The 14,462-nt window shown below is 35.6% G+C and overlaps 1 protein-coding gene across 3 annotated transcripts; it reads left to right on the top strand.

Moving 5' to 3' along the window:
- Window positions 1-2,214: 2,214 nt before the first annotated feature.
- On the top strand, window positions 2,215-12,741 carry Steap1 (STEAP family member 1). 3 transcript variants are annotated; one of them, XM_058585032.1, is made up of 7 exons: window positions 2,250-2,326; window positions 5,143-5,196; window positions 5,636-5,723; window positions 6,267-6,378; window positions 8,528-9,040; window positions 10,199-10,363; window positions 12,386-12,741. In XM_058585032.1, exons 4-7 carry the CDS (start codon window positions 6,298-6,300, stop codon window positions 12,641-12,643), a joined length of 1,017 nt encoding a protein of 338 aa, XP_058441015.1. In that variant the 5' UTR covers window positions 2,250-2,326; window positions 5,143-5,196; window positions 5,636-5,723; window positions 6,267-6,297; the 3' UTR covers window positions 12,644-12,741. The 3 variants fall into 3 exon arrangements, with proteins under 3 accessions (XP_046318430.1, XP_058441014.1, XP_058441015.1); XM_058585031.1 differs by lacking the exon at window positions 5,143-5,196 and having other exon boundaries at window positions 2,217-2,326; XM_046462474.2 differs by lacking the exons at window positions 5,143-5,196; window positions 5,636-5,723 and having other exon boundaries at window positions 2,215-2,326.
- The last annotated feature ends 1,721 nt before the right edge of the window (window positions 12,742-14,462 follow it).

Below are 14,462 nucleotides of genomic sequence, written 5' to 3'. Positions count from 1 at the left end.
TAATAATATGATATTTTTTTTATTTTATCTTTCACCCATAATATTCCATTTACTTCTATACAGCAGTTTCATCATGTTCTAAGGTCAGATTGCTTATTGGTCAGGTGAAAGTACCCTTGGATTCTAAATTATTACATTTTCTCTATAACCTGTTGAAGTCACTACAGGTAGTTTAGTGTTTGACCTCAAATAACACTGAAGGGTGCTTTTGTTTATAGGCTTTAGTTTAAGATTATTACAAAATATTCTGAATGATCTAAATTTGTTTGTAACTCACAATTCAATTCACTACTTTAAAAATCCTCTAGTCTTATGAGTCACAGTGAAACCAGCAATCTGCTTTTCAACATTTGCAATAGCGTAACATTGTTTTCCACAAGCCACACTGGTTTTAAAAGGTATGTGTGAAAGAAGCTGACTCAGAACATTTGACAAGCTTCTCCAACACACATGCATATTTGTCTACTTCATCTTGTACCCAAATCATAGGTCATATGTATGAAAAAAAACTGCAAAAACTTTATCTATGACAATAACTTCTGACAACTCAATAAAAGTTCTTTAGTACCATGGTTTTTTTATAGTTCCATTGTGTAGCTTATATAATATCTACAAACTAATTAGTACACAACTTCAGATTTTCAATGGCTTCACTCTGTACATCACACTAAAATATTTGGCAAAAAAAAAAAGACATTCACAGAAAAAACGTAAATAAAACTGCTAAAAATCTAATTATAATACAAAATATTAGGCTTGATTTTAAATGGTTTAGTTAGAAGAATGATTTTAAGTGAAGCTTGCTAAAATTAGCCAACTTGTATTACTAAATAACAACTTCTTGTCCTCTTCATATGGAAAATAGATTTTGAAAAACAGAATGATTTTGTTCTACCAAATCATAAGGAATGAAAGAATATTACTTTATCTGATTAAGACTGATTATTTTCAAAACTTAAATAATGCTCAGACTTAGCAGTTTGCCTTGATTTTCTATAGTCCATGCTAGAAGCACAATCTCATGAACACACACACATTCTCTCTCTCCCTCTCTTTCTCTCTCTCTCTCTCTCTCTCTCTCTCTCTCTCTCTCTCCCTCCCTCCCTCTGCCCCCCTAAAACTTTTAAATTATTTTTAAGCCCCACTAAAGTGTAAGATTCTACATCAACCACAAGATGTCAGTCCATGGTAATCTTCACAAAGCTGTGAGATTACCAGAGGAAAGTGAATGATTACAAAAAATATACATATAGTGTTCAAACATGAGAACAGGCCTTGGTGCTCTAGCTATGAGTCAAGGATAATCACGGAAAAAGCGGTTGTGCGTTTATTTGCCTTTGCACTTTCTAATCAGACTAGTTCTGGGAATGTGGTACATCAAATTCCCAGATGTTGCAATTCGGGTCTCAGACACTACTGCGTCGGGTTCCAACTCAAAAGAATAAATCTGAAGTTCATGATTTCTCTTTCCAAGCCTTTAAATATTGATAACAACTTTGTTTTAGGAATGGGATATTTGATTGAGTTGGAATGTGGGAAGCTGCACTGAATAGCGGAGGTCAAGAAAAGAAGGAGTAAATGCGGTATTGGTTTTTTGTTTGTTTGTTTTTAGCTGAGGAGCAGGGTTTGCAAGGTTTAGGGTACAAGAATGGGGCAATTCAGGGTGTGAGTCACTCTTAAATCCGGATTTGGATCCCTCAATTGTAAATAATAACCAGACCAAAAAGAAACTTGTTAATTTTAAAATTAGCTAATTTGTGGATGGGTTTATAAGATTTAAAGCAATCCTTCTCAAAATCTGGGAATGCTTGGTATCATCTGAGAGCTGCAGAATCTCAGGCCCCTTCCCAGAACTACTGGGAAGTTCCCAGAACTACTGAATTGGAAACTCAATGGATTCCAGCAGCCGGTTTTTTCTAGGCTTTCTCTAGAAAACCCGTGGTAACTTTACCAATTTGGAAAACTTGGTGATTGTGATGCACCTCGAAGTCTGAGAACCACTGCTCCAAAGGACGCACGAATGTGCGTTGTTGGGGTAGGAGTTAGGGAGGGGTTTAAGAGCCCGGAGAAGATCTCAAGCAGAGGGCCAAATTATTTGAAAGGAAACTGGGAGGGGCCAGGTTGCAACGTGGGGACCGGGGATCTGAGCAGGAGCCCCGCAGACACGGGCGCCAGCAGGCGGCGCTGGTCGCGCAGTTGACGAGGGGGCGGGGTCAGCCCGGGGCGAGCAGCTTAGGGAACTGGGCTCAGAGCCTCCTGGTCGGCACTCCAGCACCCACTGCTGCCGGACTTGCCAGACTCACCGTCGGGTCCCAAAGAAAAGTTGGTGAGTCCTTCGAGTCGGCCTTGCTGGCCGCTTGCTCCCTGCGCCCGCGCGCCGCCCGCGAAGCCCGTCCCCAGCCCCGGGAGTGGTTAAGGGTCGCACGCCCGCCGCGGTCCGGGCGCGGTTGGCTGCTTACCTCGGCTCCACCCCACCGCAGAGCACACCGCGGGATCGTACCCAGGCCAGGGGTGGGAGCCGGGGACTCACTGGAGGCCTTTTCACCGATGGCTTTTGAAGTGTGAGTCCTCAGGTTGGGTTCTGATGGCAAGTTTTCCAACTTGGTAAAGTTCCCACCGGTTTGCACTGCATTGATGAATGGTTGGTACATAATACTTAAAATTGGGCAACTTCGGCTTCAGGTTTCCTAGTAACAGGAAGTTTTTATTAGGTTCTTGAAACTTTGGTCCGACTCTTTCAGGATCTGAGTGTGGTTCAGGTTCCCTCCAAAACAGTCCATCAAGGTGTTTAAACATGTCGCTCTAGTCAAATCTACTGAAGGGGGCTTAGAGACTTAGAATTTACATACACTTCCAAATTCCTTTCTCTGTTCTTTTTGAAGAAAAAAAAAAATCCCATCCGTATCCTGACATTTAATAAATGGCCATTCATTTAGCATGAATGTTAAATAGGGGAGGGGGCGCAATGCTTAAAAAAAAAAAAAAAAAACCGATGCAGTGAAGAAAACTACCTTCCCTTCACATAGTTAAATGTCCTGAAGCAAGTGTGCGCTTGAAAGGATAGAAGGTTGGAAATGCAAGGCAACCCACAATGTGTTCCATCCAGTCTTTGGGTTTCTTGATATTCTAAATTCTTGGCCATAAACATGAGTTTGTTGGGCTGTGTCAATATTTAGCAGGAACACCAGGCCCGCTATCCTGGTACAGCAAAACAGAACAGTCTCATCAGAAATATGCTCCACTTTTTAATAGGAAGAAAATTAGAGAATGTTGGGTCAAGTTCTGGAGTTCCTAACATCTTCACACTTCTGTTTCCTGTTAGGTTTGTTTGCTTGTTGTATGAAAAGGAAAATTTTCTGTAGAACCTCAATTATATATTTAGTTAATGTCTGTTGGAAACCAATATGTTTTGACTGATAATTTATTTTCCTGGTTTCTGGGCACAAAGTGTACTGTGGTCCCCACAGTCAACACTCTCTCACTCACTCTCTCTCTCATGGCCCTGGACTTTTTCTTGGCTTTGCTCTTCAGCATGATCTCCCTCCAGGGCCACTCTGACTTTGCACTTGGAATCTCAAAGTGGCCCTTTGTCAGCAAACACTGCCAACTTGCTAGATGTCCCAGGACTCTGTTTCCCTTCCAATGCCACCATCTTTCCATAAAACTTTTTCTTTTTTTTAGGATACAGCATACTACCATAAAGTTACTTGTTGAAATGGTTGCTTTTTCTCATGGATTTCAAGATGTTTAAGGGTAGAGGCTTTAGCTCATTTAATTTTATGTTCGTTCCCACTGTCTGACATCATTCCTTCCGCTATAGTTAATGACTATTGAACAAACATGTGTTTATATGTTATCTTTAACTCTGAAACTCCAAGTTAAAATAGCCTTTAAACATGTCAAATTATTCCTTGCATTGGATTATGGATGGTATTCTGCTTCTAGATACCATTCCAAATTACTCTATGTTGGTTAAATCACCAAATAAAGTGAAATAATACTTCCTGACAATAGAATGTATGCTTTTTCAGAGTGGCACAAAGCCTTATTTCTCTTTTTCCTCTTTAGTATCTATATACAATCATGTTGGCAAATAGTTGATGATTGGCATATGCTTTTACCCAGAATTCTTTCAAAAGCCAGTGATCAACACTCCATTCAAACCAACTCAAGTCAAAAAGGGAATGTATTGACTGTGTAGTTGAGATATTCAAGATCTAATCTCAGGGACTATAGTACTCAAAATATGCCACTAGGACTCTCCTGTTTCTTTTCTACTTCTCTATGTTGTCTTTCTCCTATTCAAATAAAGACATCTTCCTCCTTACAGCATGGGGGCAGGAAAGCATGGTAGTGCTGTAGCATCCCAACTTAGCATATGCCCATTTCTATGGCCAAAGCCTGGGTGTTACTAAAACTGACAACTTCCTGACACAATATTGGAGATAAAAAAGGCATATCTCCAAATAAAGAAAATATTTTACATCAGGAAAAAAATGGAAAGAGAATGTGCACAACCAAAACAACAATTACAAGTTATATATCCCTTATCTGATTCCTTAGAATAAGAAATGTTTTTAATTTTTTGGAATGTGTACATATAATACAATGATATATCTTGGGGATAGGACCAAAGTCTAAATACAAAATGCACCTGTTTCATATGCACCTGTACACATAGCCCAAAGGTAATTTTATACAATGTTTTTAATGCACTGGTGATTTGACTGCAACCTGCAACAGGAAGTCAGATATGGAATTTTCCACTTGTAGCATGAGATCAGTGCTCAAGAAGTTTTGGATTTTTGGATTAGGGATCCTCAATCTGTATCCTCATCATGAATGTTCTGAAATTCCAAGATTAATAATATCAGGAAACTGTTCCAGGAGCTCCTCAACAAAGAAAACATTGGCATTATGTAAAAGTGACTCCTTTTTATTCTTTGTAAAGATCTAACCTTTAAAAGTTGGAGAATGTTTTTAAGTATTTTAAACTATTTCTAGAAGTAACTTTGCACCTAATAAAGTTTTACAGATGTTCTATAAGCATTAAGAACATACTAAAAATGTAGATGATCTAGAAACACTGGGAAACAGAATGTTTTCCATCAACCGTTGTATTATCTAATCTGTTTTTCATAGAGTATGAACTGAAGATGTATTTGTCTGGAAATAAATTTGGAACTAATAAAAACAGTGAGTAATATTACAACATCATGTTTGTCTTCCTTAAAAAGTGTTACACCAAGCCTGGATGAGGATCTGTGAAAGTGGCTATGGAAAAGATTTCTTTATCGGGTTAAAAAAAAAAATGGCAAAATATCTTCCAAAGGGTTGACTAGTTACTGCAGGCATGTCAATGATCGAACACAACTCAACACCTCCACTGGAAATATACTAGAAATTCCTGTCTTACCAACAAAGCCTGGCCCATTACTCTGGTGGGAAAAAGAAATGACGCTTTGAAAATAACAATTTTAGTCTTTTATTCCATTAATCAGGGCTTGCCTTACTAACAGTATCTGTTCTGTTCCTTGTATGAAACTCAAAAACATTTCCCCATAAAAATCAATTAATTATTATGTTAGGAGTCCAGTGTCAATACTGAAAGTCTATTAACATATGATTCTGCCAGGTGCAGTGGCCCACGCCTGTAATCCCAGTGGCTCCGGAGGCTGAAGCAGGAGGATCTCAAGTTCAAAGCCAGCCTCGGCAACAGCAAGGTGCTAAGCAACTCAGTGAGACCAGGTCTCTCAATAAAATACAAAAAAGCGCTGGGGATGTGGCTCAGTGGTTGAGTGCCCCTGAGTTCAATCCCCAGTACCGCGCTCCCCAAAACTGCACATAATCCTGAAGTATAATTTTATATCATCTACCTCCATCTCTCATTGATAGCATTGTTATTCTAAAAAATAAATGCATTTCTAATTTTGTTGACCCTTGTGGAGAGTTGGCTTTCCTCTCAATGAGAACCTGGAGTTAAACTTCTAAAGGTAAAAGGTTGGGACAGTTTGTATTCCATGTAGACATTGGCAGTTCCTGCACAAAAACTAATTACTACTTACTGAAAAACAGTGATTACTCCTGACATGAATGCACTAGTCTGAGACTCTTCAAATCTGTAAATCAGTCACTTTCTGAATTTTAATTGAAAGTTATATGCTTTTCTAATATTTAAGTGAGTAAATCCTCCATATCATCCCGTCAAACATTAACATCATGAATACAATAGACTTGAAAAGATTACTTATTTTTTATTTTTCTAGGTGGCTGAAGCCATACTATTTTATAGACTTCATGGACAGCAGAAAAGATACCACAAACCAAGAACTTTGGAAAATGAAGCCTAGGAAAAATCTAGAAGATGATGATTTTTTGGTAAAATAATAAAAATAGGGGTTAATAATTAAAATCTTTAAACCTAATTCAAATGCCATTCTGTATCTCCTGGTATTGTGAAAGTGATTTTCATCCTAGTCTGCTGATATGGGCACTTGGGTTCCTGTCACTAATACTGTGATGGTAAAGGGCAGTGTGGTACATATGAGAGAAATAGTACCTTGACTGATATTCAGGGACTGAGCTGAATAACCTTCAAGAAATCACTGAAAATTTTGGGCATTGGTTTATCTATAAAGTGAAAAGGTTAGATCCAGATATGGTGGCACATACCTACCTGTAAATCCCAGTAATTCAGAGGCTGAGGCAGGAGGATTGCAAGTTCAAATCCAGCCTCAGCAACTTAGTAAGGCCCTAAGTAATTTAACAAGACCCTGTCTCAAAATAAAAAATAAAAAGGGCTGGGGTTGTTGCTCATTGGTTCAGCACCCCTGGTTTCATTCCTTGATACCAAAACAAAAAAGTGAAAGAAAGAGTTGAATGAGATAATCCCTAAGTTCCTTCCAATTCTAACAGTCTGTAAAAGAAACATTAAAAAAATTTTTTTTTAAGTAGAATGCCATATAACATAATTTTTGTAAGCAAGCATTTTTCTCACAGACACTGTGGCAGCTTACTAAGAGATCACCAAGTAAATTGATGATTCACTGTTCAACCAAAAAAAATCACTTTTGGATAAGAATCCCTTGTCCCACTTTTGGTCAACCACAGGATTAAATGTTTCTTATTATAATATTTGACTTAAAAAGAGGCAGAAAATTTTAGTTCCAAACTCTTACCTTTCTGAATTGTTTCAAGTATAGTTTTTAACAGAAATTATTTATCTTATCTTAATCACATAAAATGAAAAAGATAATTAAGAAATTATAAACACATACCCTATAAAAATAACTGTGTACATAAAACAAAATCATTTCTCTTTTCAAGTTGTTTTCCTTGCTGTTCCATAATTCTTCACTCTTGACCAGAGAATTGATCTCAGTTAATTATACTTAGTCTGTATTAACATGAAGAAATGACAGAAGCTATAGCCTTTCTAGATGGAGTAATTAGAATAAGCATTGGATGTAACAGTGATTTATTACTCAAAGTAAAATTCAAATGGTAAAAGGGATCATTTTTTAAACACTGAAAATTATAGAGAACCATGTGAATTAGAGTTACTCTGCATAAAATGAGATGAACAAGATAATCACTAACATCATTTAAAGCATTAAAATGTTCTGGTTCCATATAGAGAGCTATAAAAGTGAATAATAGCGTTGAGTGAGAAGCAAATTTATTCATAATAATAGCACAATATGAAACACTGATATTAAACCTCATTTTGAGCTTTTTAAAATTTTTCTGTGTATCAGTTGGAGAAATGACAAATTATTCAATATAATCTTCTTTTGAATTGTTGACTACCTAGAAATTCAACTGGATCAAGACTAACTTTCTCAGGAAATAGATCATCTCTGTGGGATTTAACTATTTATATATAGCCTTTGTTTTACCTTCCAATAGTATATATGTCTATCAATACTTAAACAAATAAGTTTTTAAAAAAAATAAACTATGTAAAGCAAGACTACATGATGGAAATTATGGATTTTTATCCATAATTTATCCATAATAGTCATGACCATATTATTCCTGATCCTTCATGTTTTTAATTAATGAATAATTCACTCTTCAGTGCATTACCAAGAGTTACCTAGGAACCAATAAAATATTTGCAAAACAAACACAACTATTACAATTTATAAGTTTATTATTTTACCAGAGATTATTGTGATTTTAAAAACCTTTTTTCAATTTTGACTTCTCTGTTGCCATATTCCATTATTTCACATCTTCAAAATAGACACAAGGACCTATGCTTTTGTGAAGGTATTGGAAGTATGTGTTTCTTTTTTCTTAAAAACAAATGAATAACAGAAATGAATGGAGAATTTCAAAGTAGTCAAGTAGACCTTTGGACAGTTAAATAAACTATGCTATCTTTACCTGACCAGTATCCAAAGCAAGATTCTCAATGCCTTTATTCACTGAGAAGCACAATGACTGGGCCATAAGTAATTAGATTAAGGAAAATTTCATGTATTGTTCAATTTTAAGATATATCTTTTCTCTTTTTTTGTAGACTGAGGACACTGGAGAGACCAGCATGCTAAAAAGACCTGTGCTTTTGCATTTGCAGCAAACAGCCCATGTTGATGAATTTGATTGCCCCTCAGAACTTCAGCACAAACAGGAACTCTTTCCAAAATGGCGCCTGCCAATTAAAATAGCTGCTATTATATCATCTCTGACCTTTTTTTACACTCTCCTAAGGGAAATAATTCATCCTTTAGTTACTTCCCATAAACAGTATTTTTATAGGATTCCAATTCTTGTCATTAACAAAGTCTTGCCAGTGGTTTCCATCACCCTCTTGGCATTGGTTTATTTGCCAGGCGTGATAGCAGCAATTGTACAACTTCGTAATGGAACGAAGTATAAGAAATTCCCACCTTGGCTAGATAGGTGGTTGTTAACAAGAAAGCAGTTTGGGCTTCTCAGTTTCTTTTTTGCTGTTCTACATGCAATTTATAGTCTGTCTTATCCAATGAGGCGATCCTACAGATACAAGTTGCTAAAATGGGCATACCAACAGGTAGGATAAAGATGTTGGCAGTATTACTAAACTAAAAAGTCTAAATCACCTAAAAAATTAATCTCTTCTCATTGTAATATCAATACCCCAAGCCCCCATTGAAACCCTGGATTGAGAAAGTTATCTAATTTTTTAAAATTTTATTATAGATTGCAGAATCACATCGGTTACACATCCACGTTTTTACATATTGCCATACTAGTGACTGTTGTATTCTGCTATCTTTCCTATCCTCTACGGGGTAAAAATGGGAGTTCATAACCCACTTGAATCAAATGTATGAAATATGATATGTCAAGAGCTTTGTAATGTTTTGAACAACCAATAAAAAAAAATTTATTATAGTCACATTAGGGCTTAGTTATATAGTTTTATATTAAGAAATGTTCTTTAAGCTGAAAATAAAGTACGACTTTAACAACATTAAAAAATATTTTGTTGCCGGGAAGGGTGGTGCATGCCTGTAATCCCAACAACTCAGGATGCTGAGGCAGGAGGATCACAAATTCAAGGCCAGCCTCAGCAATTTTGTGAGGCCCTAAGCAATTTAGTGAGACCCTGTCTCAAAATAAAAAATTTTAAAAAGGGCCAGGATGTGGCTTAGTGGTTAAGGGCCTCTGGCATCTGTTCTCAATCCCTGGTAATAAATAAATATAAATATATATATATATATATATATATATATATATATATACACACACACACACACACATATATATATACTAAATATACGTATATATTTATTTATATGTATATATAAATAGATGTATCAAATAATATATAATATACATTAATGTGTGTATGTGTTTGTTTATTTATTTATTTAATGGACAGGGCCACATTTCAATCCTCTAACACCCTCACAAGATTACTTTTTAATGCTGATTGTTCTTCTGTTTGCAATACCACATTACATTGACTACAATTCCATATAAGTAGACCATTAAATAATTATTAGATAATTAAAATGTATTATATAAATATTATATTAATATAAAGAAAGAAAGAGCTCCTCTGAATTACTCTTAAAGGAATGTAAAAAAAAAAACAAAGTTACAAATTGTGTAGGCTTATTTTAGACAAAGCATGTATAAGAGATTCACAGGTGAGAAATGAGTGTGGTTTCCATATTTTCTTTCCTCTTTTACCTTCTGGTAGGTCCAACAAAATAAAGAAGATGCCTGGATTGAGCACGATGTTTGGAGAATGGAGATTTATGTATCTTTGGGAATTGTGGGACTTGCAATACTGACTTTGTTGGCTGTGACATCTATTCCATCTGTGAGCGACTCTTTGACATGGAGAGAATTCCGTTACATTCAGGTAAATGATTTAAAGTAACTCTAGTCCCTCAGAGAGGCCAATTTTTTGTGCTTCTAATATTAAATATTTGACCGTAGCCCATAAAGAATAACAAATGCCTTCCAATATAAATATCCCACACTTGTTCCAGTTAATAATGTGTTCTCTTGTTTTTTCTCTATTGCTTCTAAATAGGATGCATTTTATAGACATAAATAAAAGGCATCACTAAAAGAAAAATATTCTAACATTTGAAACTTGTTATATTTGCTACCCACCTAATAACTATAATGTGATATTCTAGGAATATCCTTGGTTAATAGTTCCTACAAATTAAAAAATTCTTTTACCCATCCCCTGACTTGAGTCATGCCTTTTAAATTGGACAGCTTTATACTATCTTGGGTGAAAAATCTCTCATTGAAATAAAGACTTTTATTAACCAAAGGTATTCTAATATCTCATTTTAAGACCTGCTTTTCCCAAGTTACATTTTAGATAGTTTACTCCTTTGAAGTTTCTAAATACTCCTGGGACTCAAAAACTATCTTAGATTTACTTAAATTTATCTCCTAGTGGAAGATTACCCTTAAGAAGAACATTGTGCCAGACTTCAGAAGGGGGCCCATATCTGTAAAATTCAAAGGACTAAATTTAATTCCATCATGAGCACTGCCAAAATTGTTTTAATTACATAGCCTTAACTTTCATGGGTGGACATCTTTGGAAATTTCCACAAAGTCAGACATTCCCCACTATCCTTTCTACATATCTGCACATTATATCCAACAAACATATCTAGTTAATCTGGGAAATATCTCTGCATCTGAATTATTCCAATGTGGTTTAGAGATGATACTGCATTCTCTAAGCAAAGTGTTTTCCAAATGTGTATGTTCAGCCTGGAAGCCATTGGAGTTCTCTGTTCCTCAGGAAATGTTTGCCTGCCACACATGAGCTGAGCATAATTTTTCAGATTTAATTAGAGATTCAAACACTGCATCTTAGCAACTGAGTTCATTCCACTGTAGGTACAATACCCAGATTATAATAAGTATACAGTACACATTTGGTAAGATTAACCTGAAACCAAATATATGTATTTTTCAATGACTAATCTAGTAACTTTTCATTCAGAATTACACTATGATTTACCTAAGAGATTCATATCTGAAAATATAAACGTAACTACTTAATTGTATTTATTGGGGTTCAAGAGTACAGTAATTGTGAGTTAGATTCCTTCTGGCAGACTCATGACCATTTCCAGTAAAGTAAATAGAAATCAAAAGTCACCTAGAAGAGCTATTGTGAGAATGCCATAAAATTATATACATGAGCAACTATTTATAAGTACCTAATCTGTATGATGTCAGAGTATTCCAAAGAAAGTTGAAATTTTTCTTTACATCTCTAGATTTTGCTGAAACATTGAAATAATTACAAGTATTTTCCCATTTCATCTGAATGTTTAATTTTTTTGAAAAACATATTCATTCACTTTAGTATTCATTTACCAAAATCAGAGTGAATCACATTAGTTGTGTTCATAGTTTATAAAGATCATTGAAGTCAAGCTGATATTTGCAGTGATCTTTGGTCAACCTACCTTTATTAAATACCTGAAATGTGCACTTCATGTTGACTTTGCAGTGACCTTGTGATAAATAAGAGTCAGTTCCTGATTTTAGTTTAAGCAAATGCATAAGACAAAGCATGATAAAATAAACATCATAAAAGAGATGAACAAAATGGCAGAGAAAGAAAAGATAGAAGTATTGATCACCTGAGACTAAAAGGAAGACTGTGAATTTTCTCAGTTTAGCCTGGAGATGAGAACATTACCCAAAAGTGAGGTGATAAGGGAGAATATGTAAAATGAGTAGAAATATGTGAATGGACATTGTTGAGAAATGTGTTAGGAAAACACTAATAAACAAATGAAAGGATTTCCAAGCAACAGAACAGATTCAGATGAAATAGGATGGAACAAATTCTTATTGAACCAAAATTCACTAAGGTAATTTTGTTTTTCTTTTACAGAGCAAACTAGGAATTGTTTCACTTCTACTTGGTACAATACATGCATTGATTTTTGCCTGGAATAAATGGGTAGATATAAAACAATTTGTATGGTATACACCTCCAACTTTTATGATAGCTGTTTTTCTCCCAATCATTGTCCTGATATGTAAAACTGTACTATTCCTGCCATGCTTAAGGAAGAAGATACTGAAAATTAGACGTGGTTGGGAAGACGTCACCAAAATTAACAAAACTGAGATGTCCTCTCAGTTGTAGAATTACTATTTACACACATTTTTGTTTAACGTTAACATGTTTTATCATAAACATTTCAAATTTGTATTTGTTAATAAAATGACCACTTGAGGATCCTACTTTATCTCTCTGTTTATGGGTGATGAGTTTGAAATTTGTGTGTTTCCTTTCACATTTGATTCAAAGCAAAACAACATTTTTAATACTGATCTTAGCATGTTTTCTGTTTGATAAAACTAAGCATAACAAAAGCAATCACATCTAATTTGTCAGAGTATATAGCACTATAAGTGATGAAAGGCCTTAAAATACCAGTCTTTTCTACCCACCAAACATGTATCATAAGTAATGAAAAATATGCCATCTGAATCTACAAGTATATTCAGCACTTATGATTATTGTTTTTTTAGTTTCTATAAAAAATTTATTGTATTTACTATTATTATTTTAATTGTACATGTTTGGGTACAGTGTGATACTGCACCATACACACAGTGTATGATGATCAAAGCAGGGTCGTTAGCAATTCCATCTCCTTAAATTTAAAAATTGTTTATTAACACATAATTGTTGCACATATTTATGAGGTACAGTATGACTATTTCTACAGAACTTTCTATTCTAACCAGGTTTATTCCTGAAACACTCGTCTCAAAATCAACACAGACTGTGTCTACACTGATAGACACAGTAACATTAGATGCACATCCATAGCAGTCGTGTGCCTGAACCCTCACCTGCATGGCCAGGTGCCTGCACCTGTAGTGCTGGGAATGGGAAATCGAGTTCCAGCCTTCCTGGAATCACTAAGGAAGGAATGACTCTTTGTTTGAATGGTAAAGTCGGAAAGGCGTGATGTCGATCCAGAAAACAAGGAACTATTTGAGCTGCATATTAAAATGTAAGTAGGAGTCCTGCCAACAGAATGGGAGGACTGGTATGTCATGACCTGTTTGAAAGGTCTAGTTCAAGTCTTCTGGAACAGAATCTGTGGACAAAACTCCAGATAAACTATAGGCGAAGGCTGGATGGATCACCAAGGTCGTTGCATGAAATGAAACTGTGTTTGGACTTTGTCCTTCTAGGAATGGGGAAGCCACTAAAAACTTGAAAAGGGCTTAACATCATTAGTTGCACTTCAGAAAGATCACTATATACCATAGAGATGAATCTGATGGTGAGAAGCAAAGGATAAAGGAAGGTTGGAAAGCCTTAAAGATATTTAAGAAGACAGTTGCAATATCCTAGGACACAGACAACAAATTTGCAAATGAAGGTCATTGCATGGGAGTTACAGAGGAAAGAGGAGAAATAATGAATATCCAGGGCAGAATTAACCAACAGAATGAGTATAGAGGGAAAAGAAAGCTTTTAGGATGGGACATCTAGGATTCCTTCCACCTGGATGACTTAAAGGACAATGCTATTAAGCAGAATAGAAAGTTCTATAGAAGGAACAGAATTTTTAACCAAAACAAAACCAGAAAGTGTAGTCTATACATTGTAAGTTGTTTACAATAATCTCAGTTGCTAAGGGATGCAGCGTGTTGTTTTAGTTTCAGGGCACACAAATGTAGTTATGAAAAGCATAACTTTGTGCAGAGAGAAGGGAAAGGAAGGTATCTCCCTGCTTCTTTGAAAAGGATTGTTTTCATTTTTTTGTGGAACATGGGATGGAGACCACATGTGCTAGGTGCGCTATCACTGAGCTGCATCCCTAGTCCTATTCATTTTGTAGTTTAAGACAGAGTATTGCTAAATTGCCCAGGCTAGCCTGGGACTTGTGATCCTTCTGCTTAGCTGGAATTATAGGTGTGCGTCACCGCACCTGACTAAAAAG

Source organism: Marmota monax, unplaced genomic scaffold (genome assembly GCF_021218885.2).
Source record: "Marmota monax isolate L192 unplaced genomic scaffold, Marmota_monax_Labrador192_F-V1.1 WCK01_AAM20220418_F8-fsc00165, whole genome shotgun sequence".
Lineage (NCBI taxonomy): Eukaryota > Metazoa > Chordata > Mammalia > Rodentia > Sciuridae > Marmota > Marmota monax.
The sequence above is the reverse complement of the archived record's forward strand: the minus strand, read 5'-3'. Positions and strand labels throughout refer to the sequence as shown.

Bases quoted from the DNA above. Each gene is read 5' to 3' on its own strand.
- Steap1 (XM_046462474.2), top strand. From the start codon at position 6,298: ATGGACAGCAGAAAAGATACCACAAACCAAGAACTTTGGAAAATGAAG. The intron at 6,379-8,527 runs GTAAAATAATAA...CTTTTTTTGTAG, and splicing joins TAGAAGATGATGATTTTTTG to ACTGAGGACACTGGAGAGAC. The intron at 9,041-10,198 runs GTAGGATAAAGA...ACCTTCTGGTAG, and splicing joins TAAAATGGGCATACCAACAG to GTCCAACAAAATAAAGAAGA.